Source organism: Sparus aurata, chromosome 6 (genome assembly GCF_900880675.1).
Source record: "Sparus aurata chromosome 6, fSpaAur1.1, whole genome shotgun sequence".
NCBI lineage: Eukaryota > Metazoa > Chordata > Actinopteri > Spariformes > Sparidae > Sparus > Sparus aurata.
Window position 1 is genome coordinate 36,918,632 of NC_044192.1, and position 15,108 is coordinate 36,933,739.

General features: G+C 39.9%; 1 protein-coding gene across 11 annotated transcripts in view; it reads right to left on the bottom strand.

Moving 5' to 3' along the window:
• The window catches only part of plxnb1b (plexin b1b), a 192,422-nt gene that overhangs the window by 38,122 nt on the left and 139,192 nt on the right, over positions 1 to 15,108 (bottom strand). For all 11 annotated transcript variants that reach the window (XM_030420436.1, XM_030420442.1, XM_030420439.1 and 8 more), the window contains 5 exons: positions 13,712 to 13,840; positions 13,298 to 13,398; positions 11,968 to 12,100; positions 7,708 to 7,864; positions 775 to 883 (listed from right to left, as the gene is read on the bottom strand). In XM_030420436.1, the coding sequence (XP_030276296.1) occupies positions 775 to 883; positions 7,708 to 7,864; positions 11,968 to 12,100; positions 13,298 to 13,398; positions 13,712 to 13,840 (629 nt within the window). The remainder of the gene's footprint in view (positions 1 to 774; positions 884 to 7,707; positions 7,865 to 11,967; positions 12,101 to 13,297; positions 13,399 to 13,711; positions 13,841 to 15,108) is intronic.

The window sequence follows — 15,108 nt, forward strand, 5'->3', positions numbered from 1 at the left end:
TACAGATAAAGGTCAGCCTTTCTTTCCGAATGGTAGACTGTTGTCTGACTTGGGAATCATAACAACCATAAAAACTAGTAAAAATTCACAAACCAAAACTGGATTCTGGATTCCTCCGGGTATTTATGTAGTTTGCATCCACTGTTGCACCTGACAGTGTGACACCACCTGTTGTATAATGTATGTATAATTCTCTCATCATCTCTGTGACGTCTCATCTGCTTGATGGTTTTTAAGTATGAAGTGTAGCATAAAAAACGTTGTACTATGAGGCCCACTGTATTTCAACTGGCTTATGTTGGAGACCTATCTTGAACAAAACCAGTCAGTATTATACATCTGTTTCCTAGGTTAAACCCAGGCTCAAGGAGGACAGCTGAGCAATGTAATGAGCATATGTGGAGATGGACAGAGTACTGAGAGAGAGTGGAGGGCAGGAGTTAGGTGTCTGCAGCATTCATTGGCAAACGTGTGAGGATATGAGCAGATAAATATGTGAAGATATCTTGACATGAGGAACAAATGGCTTAGGAGTATTTAAAGAATTGGCTGACAGGTTTGTAGATTAGGATTAAAATGTGCGAAGAAATTGAAAAACAGACATGAGACAGCTGGTGAAGGGTTAAAGTAATGGAGGGACAGACAACCAACAAGGATGCAACATAGAAACAGTCTCGGATAAAAAAAAAACATTTCATTATGAGGTGTGAAGTGAGAGGAGCAGATCGGAAGGACACAGCAAAGCAGACTGATAAATCATCTGCGTTAACTCACGGCATGCTGCCAGACAGCTGCTTTACAGCCGTACAGTCGTAGAAGGTGAAGTCCCTCGCTGTGACAGGGACGTTTCCAAAGCGAACAGACAGAACTACTGTGACAAAGTCTGAGAAGACAAAAAAAAAAGAAAGAAAAAGACAATAAGGAAACAACAAAGTAACATAATTTTCACCTGAGCTCAGCACTTAGCAATCGGGCCTATTATTGCCTCTGATTGATGGAGTCTGAGAAAGGGATGAGTACGATGTTTCTCAGAACACAATGAAAGGATGTTGGAAAAGATTTGGTCCAGACAGCCAAAGCACAGAGCCCTGATTGAACCCATGAGCACCCTGAATCCTCAGCCCAGGGAATGCAGACATAAACACAGTGGGGCTCAAGGCTCTGATGCTTTGATTCTATCAAACACATGGTCAACACAGGCACAAAGGTTAATTTACATCAATATGTCAGTCCCTCCAGAAAAACGTGATTACGCGATCACATAATTCAATGCATAATCAGCCAAAGTCCGCATATTTATGCGGGGCCTGCATTTTTTCAAATACGCCGCACTTTCGCCGCATAAGTTGCCAATTTCCGCGCAGAATTTGCGGGGCTTGCATGATTTCATAATCCCCACATTTTCGTTGCAAAAAAGTCACATATATCTCAGCAGAAAGTTTAAAAATGTTGCGTTTGCGTCACACAAGAGCAGCCATTTTCCCCTGTTGCCATGGGAACGTTATGAAGTGACGTAATTATGCAACGTGAACATCATCAAAAAGCTGCAAGAAGCTGCGATGAAGCCGCGATGAAGCCATGATGAAGCCCGCAAATCAGTCCCATTTGCCAACAAAAAAATCATACTAGTTTCAAAAACCTTACAGTTGTAAGTATATTAGTAGTATGTAAATGTATGGCACAGTAGGAGATTGCACTTTGTGCATTGGAAGCACTTATTTTAACTGAAGATGTCTGTTTTGTATAGCTACCTCTGTAAAACAGGAAACACACATTTTATTCTTTTATATTTTCTTTATTCATTTTTACAGAAGTTGTAGCATATTCCTTTTGTGAAACTACAGAACTTGTTTGACTCATCAATATTTTGTAAGTTTGAGCCATGTATTTATTAAGGTCTGAAATAAAACATGAACTTAAATATTCCCAGCACTTTCTATGATGTAGTATGCTGCTTATCATAGGAAGTTATAAGAAATGACTCTTTACATTAAGGTAGTAGCCTAGTGAGAACAGAGTATTGGGGGAATTACTTTTTTTTCTCTTTTTATTATCAAACCGCATTTTTGCAAGTTCCCGCAATTTCATCGCATAAAATTGCATAAATGTCCCGTATATTCCATCGCATTGTTTAGGAAAACGTGTCGCATAATCAAGGATTTTTGCCCGCAACAATAAAAAAAAAATTCTGTTTTTCTGGAAGGACTGGATATGTCATTACTGTGACAAGAGTAAGAAGCTTATAAAAGAAGGAGGGGTCATTAGATCACTGGTACCAGACTTGATCCCTCTCATTGCAGTTATGATGGTGGTGAATGTGCAGACCACTCCATCAGTACCGTCTCAGTTTCACAAGTCTGCATGATGGAGGCACTGATATTTGTGATATTGACATTAAGCTAATGGTTGATGTGCTTTTAAAGTAGTGTTTGTTTGACTTGTATATAAATCCAATGGTTTATTTGCATGCAAGTGCAATTTTATGCTAAATGTATAATGGACTGGAACTTCTGATCAAGGTTCTGGAGCTGTGAGCCTGTTAGATGGCAGATGAGGACCTAGTCTGAGGACATTTTGAACTTGTAGACGACCAAAAGTTAACACTGTATGATGTGTTTTTGCCTTATAGATGTTTTGTTGAACGGGCAGCACTCAGGTGAGAATCTGTTCTTCAACTTTAAAGCAACAGTATGAAAGTTATCGGTGATCCCTTATGCACCCTGTGTACATTGAAAACCACTGGCACTTTCCTCCACATGATGTTGGAGTGCCCCCCTGTTGCGCGATTTTGGCAGGGTGTGGCCGCTGAGCTGAAGGCGCTCATTTAGGAGACAGTGCCTGTGACCATACCGGTGTTATTATTAAATGATCTTTTGGCACTTCGAGTCCCTGAATGTCAGAAACGTGTAATGTTGGCAGGTCTAACAGCTGCTAAGAAAATGATCGCGGTACGCTGGAAGCCACCACACACTTTGACCATCAGACATGGGTTTTAACTTTTCTTGATGTTACATATATGGAGCTGTCGACAGCCCGTATAAATGGGGCCCAAGAGGCGAATGTGAATATGTGGCTCACTACGGCTGAAGGGCTCACTTTGATGCTTGTGGTGTCTGAACCACTTACTTCACGCATCTTAAATCACTCAATAGCTCTATATTAACTGCTCCACGAGTCCCCTTTCTGTTTGTTTGTTTTCTGTTTTTTCCTTTTTGTTGTTTGCTTTAGCCGCTGATTGATTTTTTTAAATTTAATTTAATTTATCTTTTTTCCTTTTCATTTGAAATAGTTTATTTTTCATTCTTTGTATGTGGGTGGGGGGGTGGTGGGGGATTGATGTAAAGGTATGTTCAGTGGCTGTACATCATCATTTGCATTTTGTTTGAATGGAAATAAAATAAATATTTGATAAAAAAAAAAACTTTAAAGCAACAGTTGCCCTTACAGGCCCTCAGCTCTGTCTTTTATTAAGTGAGCACTGGCACTAACCCTCCTTAAGTAAAGTTAAGCCACAACTAGATCCTTAAATACAGCCTGTGTGTCCGTATCTGACCAAACCCCCCGGGCTGATTCTGCCTGAGCCCTGCTCCCTGAGAACTACAACAAGCTGTGAGTTTAAGGAATACAGGCATGGGAACCCATGTGTGTGTGTAAGAGGGAGAGGAGAGGAAGAGGCGGGGAGAGAGAGAGACACACACACACACACACACACACACACACACACACACACACAAATCATGTGAATGTTTGTGTGAGTGTGACCTCTGTAAAGGCTTCAGTTTTTATTTACAGACCCTTTTTAATCATTGCCACTGACTCACTATAACAAACAAGCAGCTCTCACAACACTAAATAATCACCAAACATATGACAAAACCACATCACAGAACATAGCATAAAATTACGACATGAAATAGATTCATAGGTAGTTGTATCTATCTATAAATACAAGGAATCTCTGTCTGTCTGTCTGTGTGTGTGTGTGTTCCTCAAATATCTCTGCGGATCAGGATCAGACTGACCTGAGAGTTTCAACATGGCTGCTGCGTGGTTCAAGGGTGTGCTATTTCGCATTTGTTTGGACTGCAATGATACCGTTAATAAATTATTTCATAAATGCTTTACAAATTCCACGAGCATTGTCCACCGGAGCCACTACAGTCACGTGCGCACCAGAGCCAATAACTGCACACCGTGGCCACGCGCGTACCAGAGCCAATCACTGCAGAGCCCACCGCGACCCCCACCTTAAGAAACAAGCAGATTTATACCTGCAGCGGCGCGAGCTGGACCGGGATTTTGCCGGCGGTTCGGTCCCGTTCTGTTCTGTGCATCTAAACTGACTGTTGTGGATTAATGAGATTAAACGAGTCCGGACCGAGTCTGTTCGGGTCTGAGGAGATCCGGAGACGCGCGGACAACAAAGTGGAATCGGAATCTGTGTTCGTGTGTAGCTAGCCGCTAGCTAGCAGCTAGCTGCTAGCCGTAAGCTACACGGCCCACCTCCCGAGGCGACGGACCGGAAGCATCGGCACGTCCAAAACCGGACCTAGGGTAAATAATGTCCGCTGCGCTTTTCGCGAACATCGCCATCACGTTTGCTTTGTGTCTGGTGCAGGAAGAAACGGTAAAAACGGGCTTTTGTCATGAAAGTGTCCAAGCAGCAAGTTTGGTTGTTGAGGAACAGGAAGTTGTGGGAGGGACCTAGGCGGATGATTGTCAGGCAACGACGGTCGGTGTGTGTGAGAGTTGAGAGATTTGTGACATTTAGCGTGTTTGGAGTGTGTAGTTAGTGTGTTATGTAGTGTTTGGTGTGGTGTGTTTAGTGAGTAGTGGAGTCGTTTTGTTTAATGAGTCAGAATAATGAGGAGAAGCTGAATGTGGAGCAGGCAGTCCAGCGATTTATTCAGCTGGAAGGAGCACAGGCAGACCTGAGCATTGCCTGCATTTAAGTGTAAAAAGTTACATATAACTTTGTAAATTTTTTTAATGTATGCACAAATTTAGATAAACAACAATTTATATTTGCATTATAAGTAAAAAAATAAATAAAAATGGTTTGTTAAACATATTTGTGGTTTTCACAGTAAAAAAATCTAACTTTTTCTACTCGGATTTCATGTTTTTTTTTGTGATTTTAGGTCCATTGTGTGAATACAGTATGTCAAAATAAAAACAATAACTGTACAGTCACACATGTGAGGTTGTGCTGAAAATAATGACACCAAGTAAATAGCTTTTAAGATGAAATATAATGGCAAAATCAAAATTATAGCTGCTGCGCAGCGATGGGTCTGGTCCGGGCTGTTTTTTGGCAAAATTAGGCAATTCTGAGCAACAAACAGGAGAATAGGAAGACAAGACAGTTGACAACAATGTCCACTTTGGACGACTTGAGGCTTGAACTCACAACTTCTGGAACCAAAGACTGTCATCTATCACTCTGAGCTAATTGGCAAGTGGAATTATAACAGTGGCTTGACAAATTGATTAAGCCATTCACTGTTGTGCAGGCAGATTTGAAACCACTGTAAAAAATTCAGTTTTCAAGACAAAAATCTGAAAATACACATATTGCAGCATGGAGATGTTGGTAATTTGTTTTTTAAAAATGATTAATTTGCTCCATAAGTGAATAACTAATGTTTAAAAATGCTGCTTGCATTGACTGCAATTATTCACATGAGAGCAGAATTCAAAATGTTCTCAAAAATTCTGTTTTTTGGGTAGAATTCTGATATTTGTCAAACATCATCTACCATGACTCAAAAAAATGTTCAATTTTTTCATGAACATTGAAGATTTATTTATCTATCTATTTATTTGCAGGTAGGCTATATGTTTACAGTAGTGTTCACAGTCAAACATATTCATGCACTGTAGGCAAAAATTGTGGGAGGTCTTCATACGTTTTACAGTTTAAAAAAAAAACAGAGTGACGGACTTCATAATTTTTAATAGGTTTAAATGTACAAAAGTTTCTTTAGTATTGGGGCTACAGTTTGATGAAAGTGTGAAGTTCTAGCAGGTTGATTTGTTATGAATTTTCAAAGTTTTATCTTTAGACGCTTGCTGTAGCGCCACCATCAGGACTATTGGCTTGAGTTTACAGCTGAAGTAATCTGGCATGAGACTGGACCTTTATGCAAAATTTGGTTCGCTTGCACCCATGGTCCAGTCCAAGCTATTTGTTTTTATTTAATTTAGAGGCTTGCTGTGATGCCACCATCAGGACAATTGTCTTGTGTTTCATATTGAGGACATCTGACATTTTGATCTGTCATCATCCTCATCATCACCATCATCACCCTTGCTGGGTATCGAACACACAACCCTTGACACCAAGAACCAGCTCCTAACTTGCTGAGCTAATTGGCTGGAAGTGAGACCAGCTGTGTAGCTGCATTTGTCGACTCAGGGACTCACTGTCCAGGCAGCTGTTGTCAAGGAAGATTTCAAAAATGGTCAAAATGTCAGAAATTCTGTTACCTAAACAAAAATCTGATAATACATAAATTGCATCTTGACAGCATGGAAATGTTGGCGATTTGTTTTTAACTCTAAGTTTTTTGCTTCATAAGAGAAAATCTGATGTTTAAAAATGCCAGTCTTACATTGACTCCAGTTGTTCCCATGAGAGCAGAATTCAAAATGTTCTCAAAAATTCAGTTTTTGAGGAAAAATTCTGATATTTGCCAAACTTCATCAACCATGACTCCAAAATATTCTCAATTTTTTTCAGGAAGATTGAAAATGTATTTAGCAAGAATTTGACAGTATATGTTTACAGTACTGTTTACGGTCAAACATTTTGATGCACTGTAGGCTTAATTTTTGATAAATCAAAAATCCGAGAAACAAGTTTAGTGGAGGGCAGTCTGAAGATGCTCTCTAGCAAGTTTGATGACAATTGAGCAAAAATTGTGGGAGGAGATTTCTGAAAAAAACAGTGATTGACTTCATAATTTGTAATGAGTTTAAGTGGACTAAAGTTTCAGCAGTATTGGGGCTACAGTTTGGTGAAAGTTTCAAAACTGTAGCATGTACTGTTGATTTTGTAGGTATTTTTAAATTTTTTAAATTTAAACGCTTATTGTGCCCCCCCCCCCCCCCCCCCCCCCCCCCAGGAGGAATATTGACATGTCCTTGGAATTAAGTCAATCTTGCATGGGGCCTGACATTTCTGTAAAGTTTGGTGAGTTTTCGCCCTTGGGAAGTATGACTTCCTCGGAAGAAAGAAAGAAGAAAGAAAGAAAGAAAGAATTCCTAGGAATACAATAGTGTCCTGGCAGACCCTAAATAGTCAAAAACAGCCAATTATACCCTGGAATATCGGATTTCACAACAAACCTAAATATCCCTGACGTCCCACCTTCAAACACAGCCTCATTTGGCCATCCATGAAAAAGCTCCTTAACCTCCCACTTTTTTATAGGAATACACTTTTCTTACGGGCACTGCACTAGTGCTTTAAAATTAAGATTACTCCCTGTCATTTAAACTGGTTAAAAAAAAAAGGATTGGGTTGGCTTAGATTCGTGGACACAGGAATTGAACTGCATATGTGTATGTGTGTAAGATTAATGTCATTACAGTCTGCAGCCAAATTCTCCAATCCCAACATTAGAAAGTTCAAATGGGTGATTTCATTCCAGCTTCATCAGCTTTGTTCCAGAAACAACACAGTCAGGTCTGGGGTTCACTCACCCTGTCCTGGAGGCACTATGGGTACTTGGCTGGTGTCAGGAGAGTGGCAGGTGACCCCACTTTCGGTGACAATAGCAAGACTGTGGCTATCCTCAAAGAAGCATGAGTAAGACTCATCTTTCTCTAACACTGGGAGTCCTGGGATTGACAGAGACACCTGAAGAAAGACCAAAGATTAACATCAATTACATGTAGATCACTTGAGAAAGAGTAGGACAGGTTATCACTGATCACAGGGTTGGTGAATCAACCCACACCTCCTGCTGTATACTGTTAAATTGTCCAGAGGCAAAACACTGAACCCGAAATTATTTGCGATTGTAGGCATCACTCTGCGTAGCAGCTTGCTACATCAATGTCTGAGCATGCTCAAATGGTTGATTCAGAGGCAAAAACCTTGTAAATAAATGTCACATTTATCATTTGCTTTTACTTTAAAGGTGTTTTTGAGATACTGTGTTCACAAGAATGGGACAGACAGACAACCCAGAAACATCATGCCTCTGGCCATGGCTCTTCCTGGTCAGGAGACATAAAAAACACTAAGAGGCATTTAAATATAGTTTTTTAATCAGTAACCATGGCAAGCATTTACGCTTCAAATCATTGGGGTCAGCCCTAGTCCTTTTCCCATACAGCATGACATCATATTAGGCCTGATGAGCGGACAACAACCAACATCCAGCAGCAGACTAGTGGAGCATGAAAACACTGTATGAATGAGAGCACAAAGTTCCCACATGAAGCAGGTGGTATTATTGAACAGAAATCCAGTCCACACCTGTGCTGAGGACAGTGAAGGTCAAAATGGCAGTAACTGATAAAACTGTCTCAACACATAAATCTCATTTGCTCACTTGTAAATGTCATTGTAGAATAATTCAATTTGAAAACTAAATTAGATTCTGCTGCTGCAGGAAAATCAATCAAACAGATTAAACTCCATCTATTACACTTATTTGACTAATTTGTATTTTGTCTTCACTTGTGTTCACTGCACTGCAGCACCAAGACCGCAGTGACTAGGTGAAGTCCTCATTAAATCAAACTACTGCCCCAATAGCCAAATATGTTTAGTTTATCTAATCAGAAAAAAGAAGCATAGAAAATATCTATAATCAAAGTCAGACTTTTATGTTGATTGCCTCAACAATTAATCGATTCATCACTTCCGCTTCATGGCAAAGCCTTCTGACTGCTGTTGGGCCCAGGCTATAAACAAAGTTAACAGTAGCATTATTTAGTTGATAAGGTAGATATAATAGACATGGTATGATAAAATTGAATCCTTGGTTTGGTACTTGATCCGTTTGCACAATTTCCTGCTTAACTGGTGACTTTCACAGTAACAAAGTAAACTTGCACCCTCAGTGGTCAGTATTGACACTTCTTCAGTAAATGCTAGCAGAAAAACTCTTTCCACCAGTATCAGAAGCTGTGGTGTAAACTGACTTCAAAATGTATAAACACATAAAATAATTATGTACATTTGTCCGAGACCTATTTTTAGCCTACTCAGCTAGCCATTTTACATTCACACTCCCAGAGGTGTACTTGATCCGAAAGTGTTTTATTTGAAACTACCCAGTTTATTTAGATGTATACAGAAATAAAAAACGTAAAAGATAAAATACTCCTGTATGACTGTGTGTATTATTTATATATATTATATTTTTTATATTTTTTCTGCTATTATCCACAGGCCGTCATCAACACAGATGACTGATACAGTGCATTCCTTCTGCACCAGGGCTTTGATTAGTAGGGGTGGGAGAAATAATCAATTCTAAGATGCATTGCGATGCGGACGTTGACGATTCTGAATCGATTCACAAATGTCGTGTCAGAGGTGGAACTTGTAAGTGTGGAGGTGCAGCGCCCGAATAGTTGATGGCATGCACATAACAACAAACATGAGGTGGCTGAGTGCAATATTCAACCAGCACCCTCTGCTTTAAAAGCAAGCGTGTGGAAGCATTTTGGCTTCTATGATGTTGAAGGGCAAAAGGACCTGGACAAGAGCCACACCATATGCAAGTTGTGTCGAATTAAACACACTCTACAACAAGACCAAAACCGAAGTCATGGAATATGATTAATCAATATGATTCAATTGTGGCCCTTTTCATATTTTTGTATGAGTGCTGCTTTTTGTATTATTTAGCTGTGACATCAATATGCTCTAAACAGATCTGCAAGTAAACCCTGAGTCTTCGGTGGGTTCACTGCCCGCCACAGAGTCTATCAGTGCAGCCGTTCAGAGAAAAGTGACACAGCATTTTGACTTTCCTTTCTGCAGATGTTTAAGTGCCTAAGACCTTTTTTTGTATGAAAACTGTTTTTGAATGTGGTATACAGCAGAATGTTTGCTTTTTGGTCTGAGGTATTCTGTGCTCAGGATTTCATTTATAGTGAGAAGTCTTGGACTCTTTATTATTTATTTGTGAACAAGGGCAGCTTTTTATGTTGTTATTTATTCAGAATATGCTCAAGTCCACAAACATTATTCTTGTTTAAGAGCTACTGGTACAGGATTCTACATTTTTGACTGAAAGCTGTGATTTTGGTACAGCAAAATGTTTTGGTTTTTTTTGTCTGAAGAATTATTTTACTCATTGCACATAACAGGAGGATATGTTGGTTAAAAGTTTATTATTTTTTTATGTTAGTGATTCAGAATATGCTGAAGCTGTATTAATTTACTACATGTATGCTGCTAGGCACACTTCTCTTTTCCTGTTGGTTCTTTGCAAAGCTGGGATGTTTGCTGGCAAATATAACATTCCAGTTGACTTGCCACATCTTTTTAATTTGGTTTATTAATTAAATATATTGGAAGTGCATTAGGTACAAATATTTTGCTTTGAAAGTACCAATTCTGTATAGAAAAAAAAATTGAGTCATGATGCATCAATAATCGTTTTATCATGGCATCGCAGCCCTTTGAATAATAATTGAATTGAATCGTGAGATGCCTGGAGATTCCCACCCCTACTGATCAGTGTCTTCTCCTGACACCTCATAAAGTCATATTTCCACACACAGTACCCACAGCCAGCATATAGAAAATCTTCCAGCTCAGCTGATAAGGAGTTCTGGGATTAGTTACAGTGAGGTGATATGTGGGCCTGACCTTCACTGTGTTTTGACTTGAGACTTTTATTGTGGTTGTGTTCTAGGGCTGCACGATTCTGGAAAAAATGTGAATCACGATTTTTTTGCTTAGAATTGAGATCACGATTCTCTGGCACGATTTTTTTCACAAAATGTTTATTGCACTGATGAACTTGAACCAAAAAAAAAAAAAACATTGTAGTATGAAAAAGCAATGTTTTTTTTTTGTTTTGTTAGTTCTATCTTTGGATGATAAATGATTTTTACAAAAGTAAAAAAAAAAATTAGTCTCCAAGATGAGAGGGCATCCTCTAATACCTCATGTTGTACAGTGTTTATTGGGGCCGTAGCTTTGGCTAGGTGATATGTGATAGCTGCTGTGATTGGCTTTCTAAAACGGAGGCATAATATTCTTCCATTTCCAAAAGCCGCCTCTGAGGTGACGTGACGTGAAGCCCGAAGTTGGGCTGCAAACAGTTGACAACAAATTTGTCTTCAAAATAAGAGCTTTACATTGCACCCCATTGGAGTTTAGAACTGGGTTCTCAGCGGGGGGCTTTTAATTTGAAAGTAGCGACCGTTCCTAGCTTGTCGCTACAACAACCTAGCAGTCGAGGCGGAAATAAGTGTACCGTCCGAGGCAGCAAATCGGCGGACCAAAACAGACCCCCAATTTGCCGCCCTCTGTCTAAAACCGCGGACCTAGCCGTCAATAGGACGGGCAGATTGGCGGCTTGCTGCCTTGTCTAAAAACGGCTTCTCACACTCCTTCCAAACACTCAACTGCAGGTGGGCTTCCGCCACTGAATCACGTGTTGTAAAGACGCTTTACCACAGGTTGTGGGAGGAGGCAGCGGCCGTGCTGCGTTTGGGGGCGCTTCAAAAAATCTGGGAGGAAAATAGGAGCATTTGTTTGTGATTCGGCTCGAGATATAAAATGCTTCAGAATTGCTGTGTGTAGAAATGAGATCACGTGTATGTGTGAATCGAGATCGCGATTTTTTAACGATTTTTTGTGCAGCCCTATTTGTGTTCCCTCATCCTCCCTTCAATCCTTTGTAAGGATGTGTACAGACAGGTAGATGTACGTCATGAGTGTTTTGCTCTGTTGCTGCTTCACTTTATGTAACTGTGCTGCAGACTCACCATCCTGCTCTCCTCCCTGCTGACGTTGGAGGGGTTCAGGTCCTGGATGGACAGACACTGCTGCTCCATGTCAAAGCTCCAAAGCCACTGACCTGGCTGCTTCCCACGAGCACACTCAGACTGTAGCACACATCTGGAGGGAGACACAAACACCATCTTCACTATGTTCTGAGCTAAAGTCAGGCTTTTTATCTCTGTCTCTCTTAAATGTAAACTTTTCTGTTTTTATCTATTTTGCATTTAGCATCATCATGTAACTGTTAATTAAGGCTATAGTCACAACTATTAAGCTAAGGTTGCATACACTGGATTTAACAGTAAAGATAGTAGTTTAGTTTTAAGTCTGATCCTTATTATTCAGGAGCTTTTTCTGTAAGTCCTCAATTTGCTCACTTTGTCTAATGATCTTGGCTATTTTTGTCTTCCTTTACTGCACTGATCAGGAGTAGCGCTCTTAACGCTGTTGTATTCTGTACAGCGACAATAAAGTCTTTCTATTCTATTCAACAGTAGATACATTTTGAGCATGAAAAAATTCACCTTTAGAATCAGATATTACACAAAAAACTGAAAAATATCTACCCCAAAAATGGTCCATTAATTTCATCTAGCCAAATATGAGCATCCAACAGTTATGCCTTTCCCATCCCCAATACCAATGCCACCTCACACCTAACCCCATCCTGCTTTCTTGCTTCTGTTTGGTTTGGTTGAGTTTGGGTCCCTAAGTAATTTTCTGCCATGTATTCATTTAATTGAATAGAAAGTATGAAAAAATACATGAATGAAAAACATATACTTGATTGGTACAAAATTTAAAATTAAGGCCTTCACTAATGCATGATTGGTCCACAGGGAAGTGACTGTACAACAATTGGATGGATGGAAGCAATTTGGAGCACAAACTCATGTCCCCCTCTGGATGAACTGTAATAACTTTGGTGATCCTCTGACCTTTCATTTATTGCCACCATTTTGGTGAAACTTTCAGTTTGTCCAATATTTTAATTTATGACCAAATACCTACTTAACTAGTGACAAGGTGAGCATGCTAAACGTGATACTTTCTATCATCAATGTGTTATCATTGTGAGTATGTTCGCAGGCTAACATTAGCATTAAGCTCAAAGCAAAAAGCTGTGTCTATGTACAGAACAGCCTCATGCTTATAAATGTTAAAGATGAGACATTTATGATGAAAGAAGACTAAGACAAATTAACTATTTTTTAGTTAGATTAAGTAGATAATTTTACACAATAAACGTTCATCCATTGTTTGTCAGATTCTAGATTTGGATATAGCAAAGTAAACTGCTAGTATTTATCTCACCTTCCCTCCAGAACACACCAGCCACAGTAGGGGTCATGGGCAAGCAGACAGGAGTGGCACTCTGGGTGCTGCTGGCATTCAGCCACGGGCCTCTTCTGCAGCTGGAACCAGGACAACACAATCATGCTCAGTAGTGCAAGCCATGCACACTAAGCTCCCAGAAATCAGATTACAAAGAATAGATGACCCAAATATTCCAGTGGAATAATGCAAAATGAAAATATGGTCATTAGAATAATCCTAACTACCGGCTGACTTACTGGAAGAGAGATTTGGGGCAGAAACAATAGAATTTAATTTTTTTTCTCTTTTAATTTAATGCTACAACACAGGAAACACCCATCTAAGAACAGGAGCTGGAAATGGGGCTACAAGTGTGCAATTACTGCATGTTGCATCTGTGTTTGTAGATACCATGTTATGAGTCATGATGAAGAGATGTTCCTCTTTCTGGTCCAGGATGAGGTCTGAACTGATAGCTGCGTTCTGCTGAATGGAGATGACAGAGTACTCCTCCACCTCTCCATTTGGACCAAGGAACACCTAAAGAAATGTACATATACACATAACTGTTGTGATTATGTGACAATTGATTAATTACATTTTCCTTTTAGCAATTTGAAGTTGAGGTAGAATTTTAGGGTCTGAGCAGGGAACCTGCGAGGTCCCTATTGTTTTTCAAATGATTCTTCTTATTAGGGCCCGAGCAGGGAACCTGCGAAAACCTACGAAAACCTACTTTTTCGAACTCCTCCCAGGCGATTTCACTGATTTGCACGAAACTTGCACACAGCATCTGTGGACCCCCCTGACAAAAAGTTACTAAAAGAATTTTGATATTCCAAAAAATAGTCAAGTTATTAAATAACAACTTCCTGCAGATTTCGTTCCAAACAGGAAGTGATGTAAATCTCCACATTGGTGTGTCAGAATGACATGAAACTCAGGTTACTACTTCCACATGAGCCCTTGAGACTCTGTGCAAAATTTCAGGTGATGTCCACAAGGTGACACTCTTTAAATTGAACTATTTTATATCTCCTACCCCTTGAAGGTTTTACCGATCCGCCACTGGTGCTCTGGTGGCTGTCTAATTTTAGATTTGGCACTGTGCCCACACCATATGGAAATGAAATTCACAGAGGTGCTACAGAATGGCCCCTGTAACTCCCACACCAAAATTGACCAGCAGGTGGCGCTATTTTCAATGCTAAAAGCATTTTTGGCCCATAACTCCCACATTATATGTCCACATTGTTAAAGTTTATATCTACGTGTTCCCTGAATTCAGTTGAATTGTGTGGTGTAGGCCACACCCATTTTCGCTGTAACTTTCCATTTTCAAAATCGTGACAAATTTAAAACCTACTTTTTCGAACTCCTCCTAGGCGATTCGACCGATTTGCACCAAACTTTGCATGAAGCGTCTGTGGACCCTCCAGACAAAAACTTATCAAAAGAATTTTGATAGACCAAAACATGCCCAAAAAACAACAAATTCCTGCACATTGTGTCCGAGACAGCCAGTCTTGCATATCTTGACCAAAAACAGTCTGATTAACACAAAACTTTTGCTAGTTGTTCCATGGCCTGATGAGGCTTTGTGATTAGGTGCAAATCGGCCAATAGATGGCGCCTTTATGGCTAAATGCCAAAAAAACCCGCAGCTGAAATATCTTTACTTTTGAGTGGACGCGCTTCTCCACCAGAGGGCAGTGTTGCCTCACACAAAGGTAGTCCTCTCATTATTTGTTCTTCATGTAGATTGCAGGGAGTTTTTCTGACTTCAGCATACATTATTCGAGTCCAGC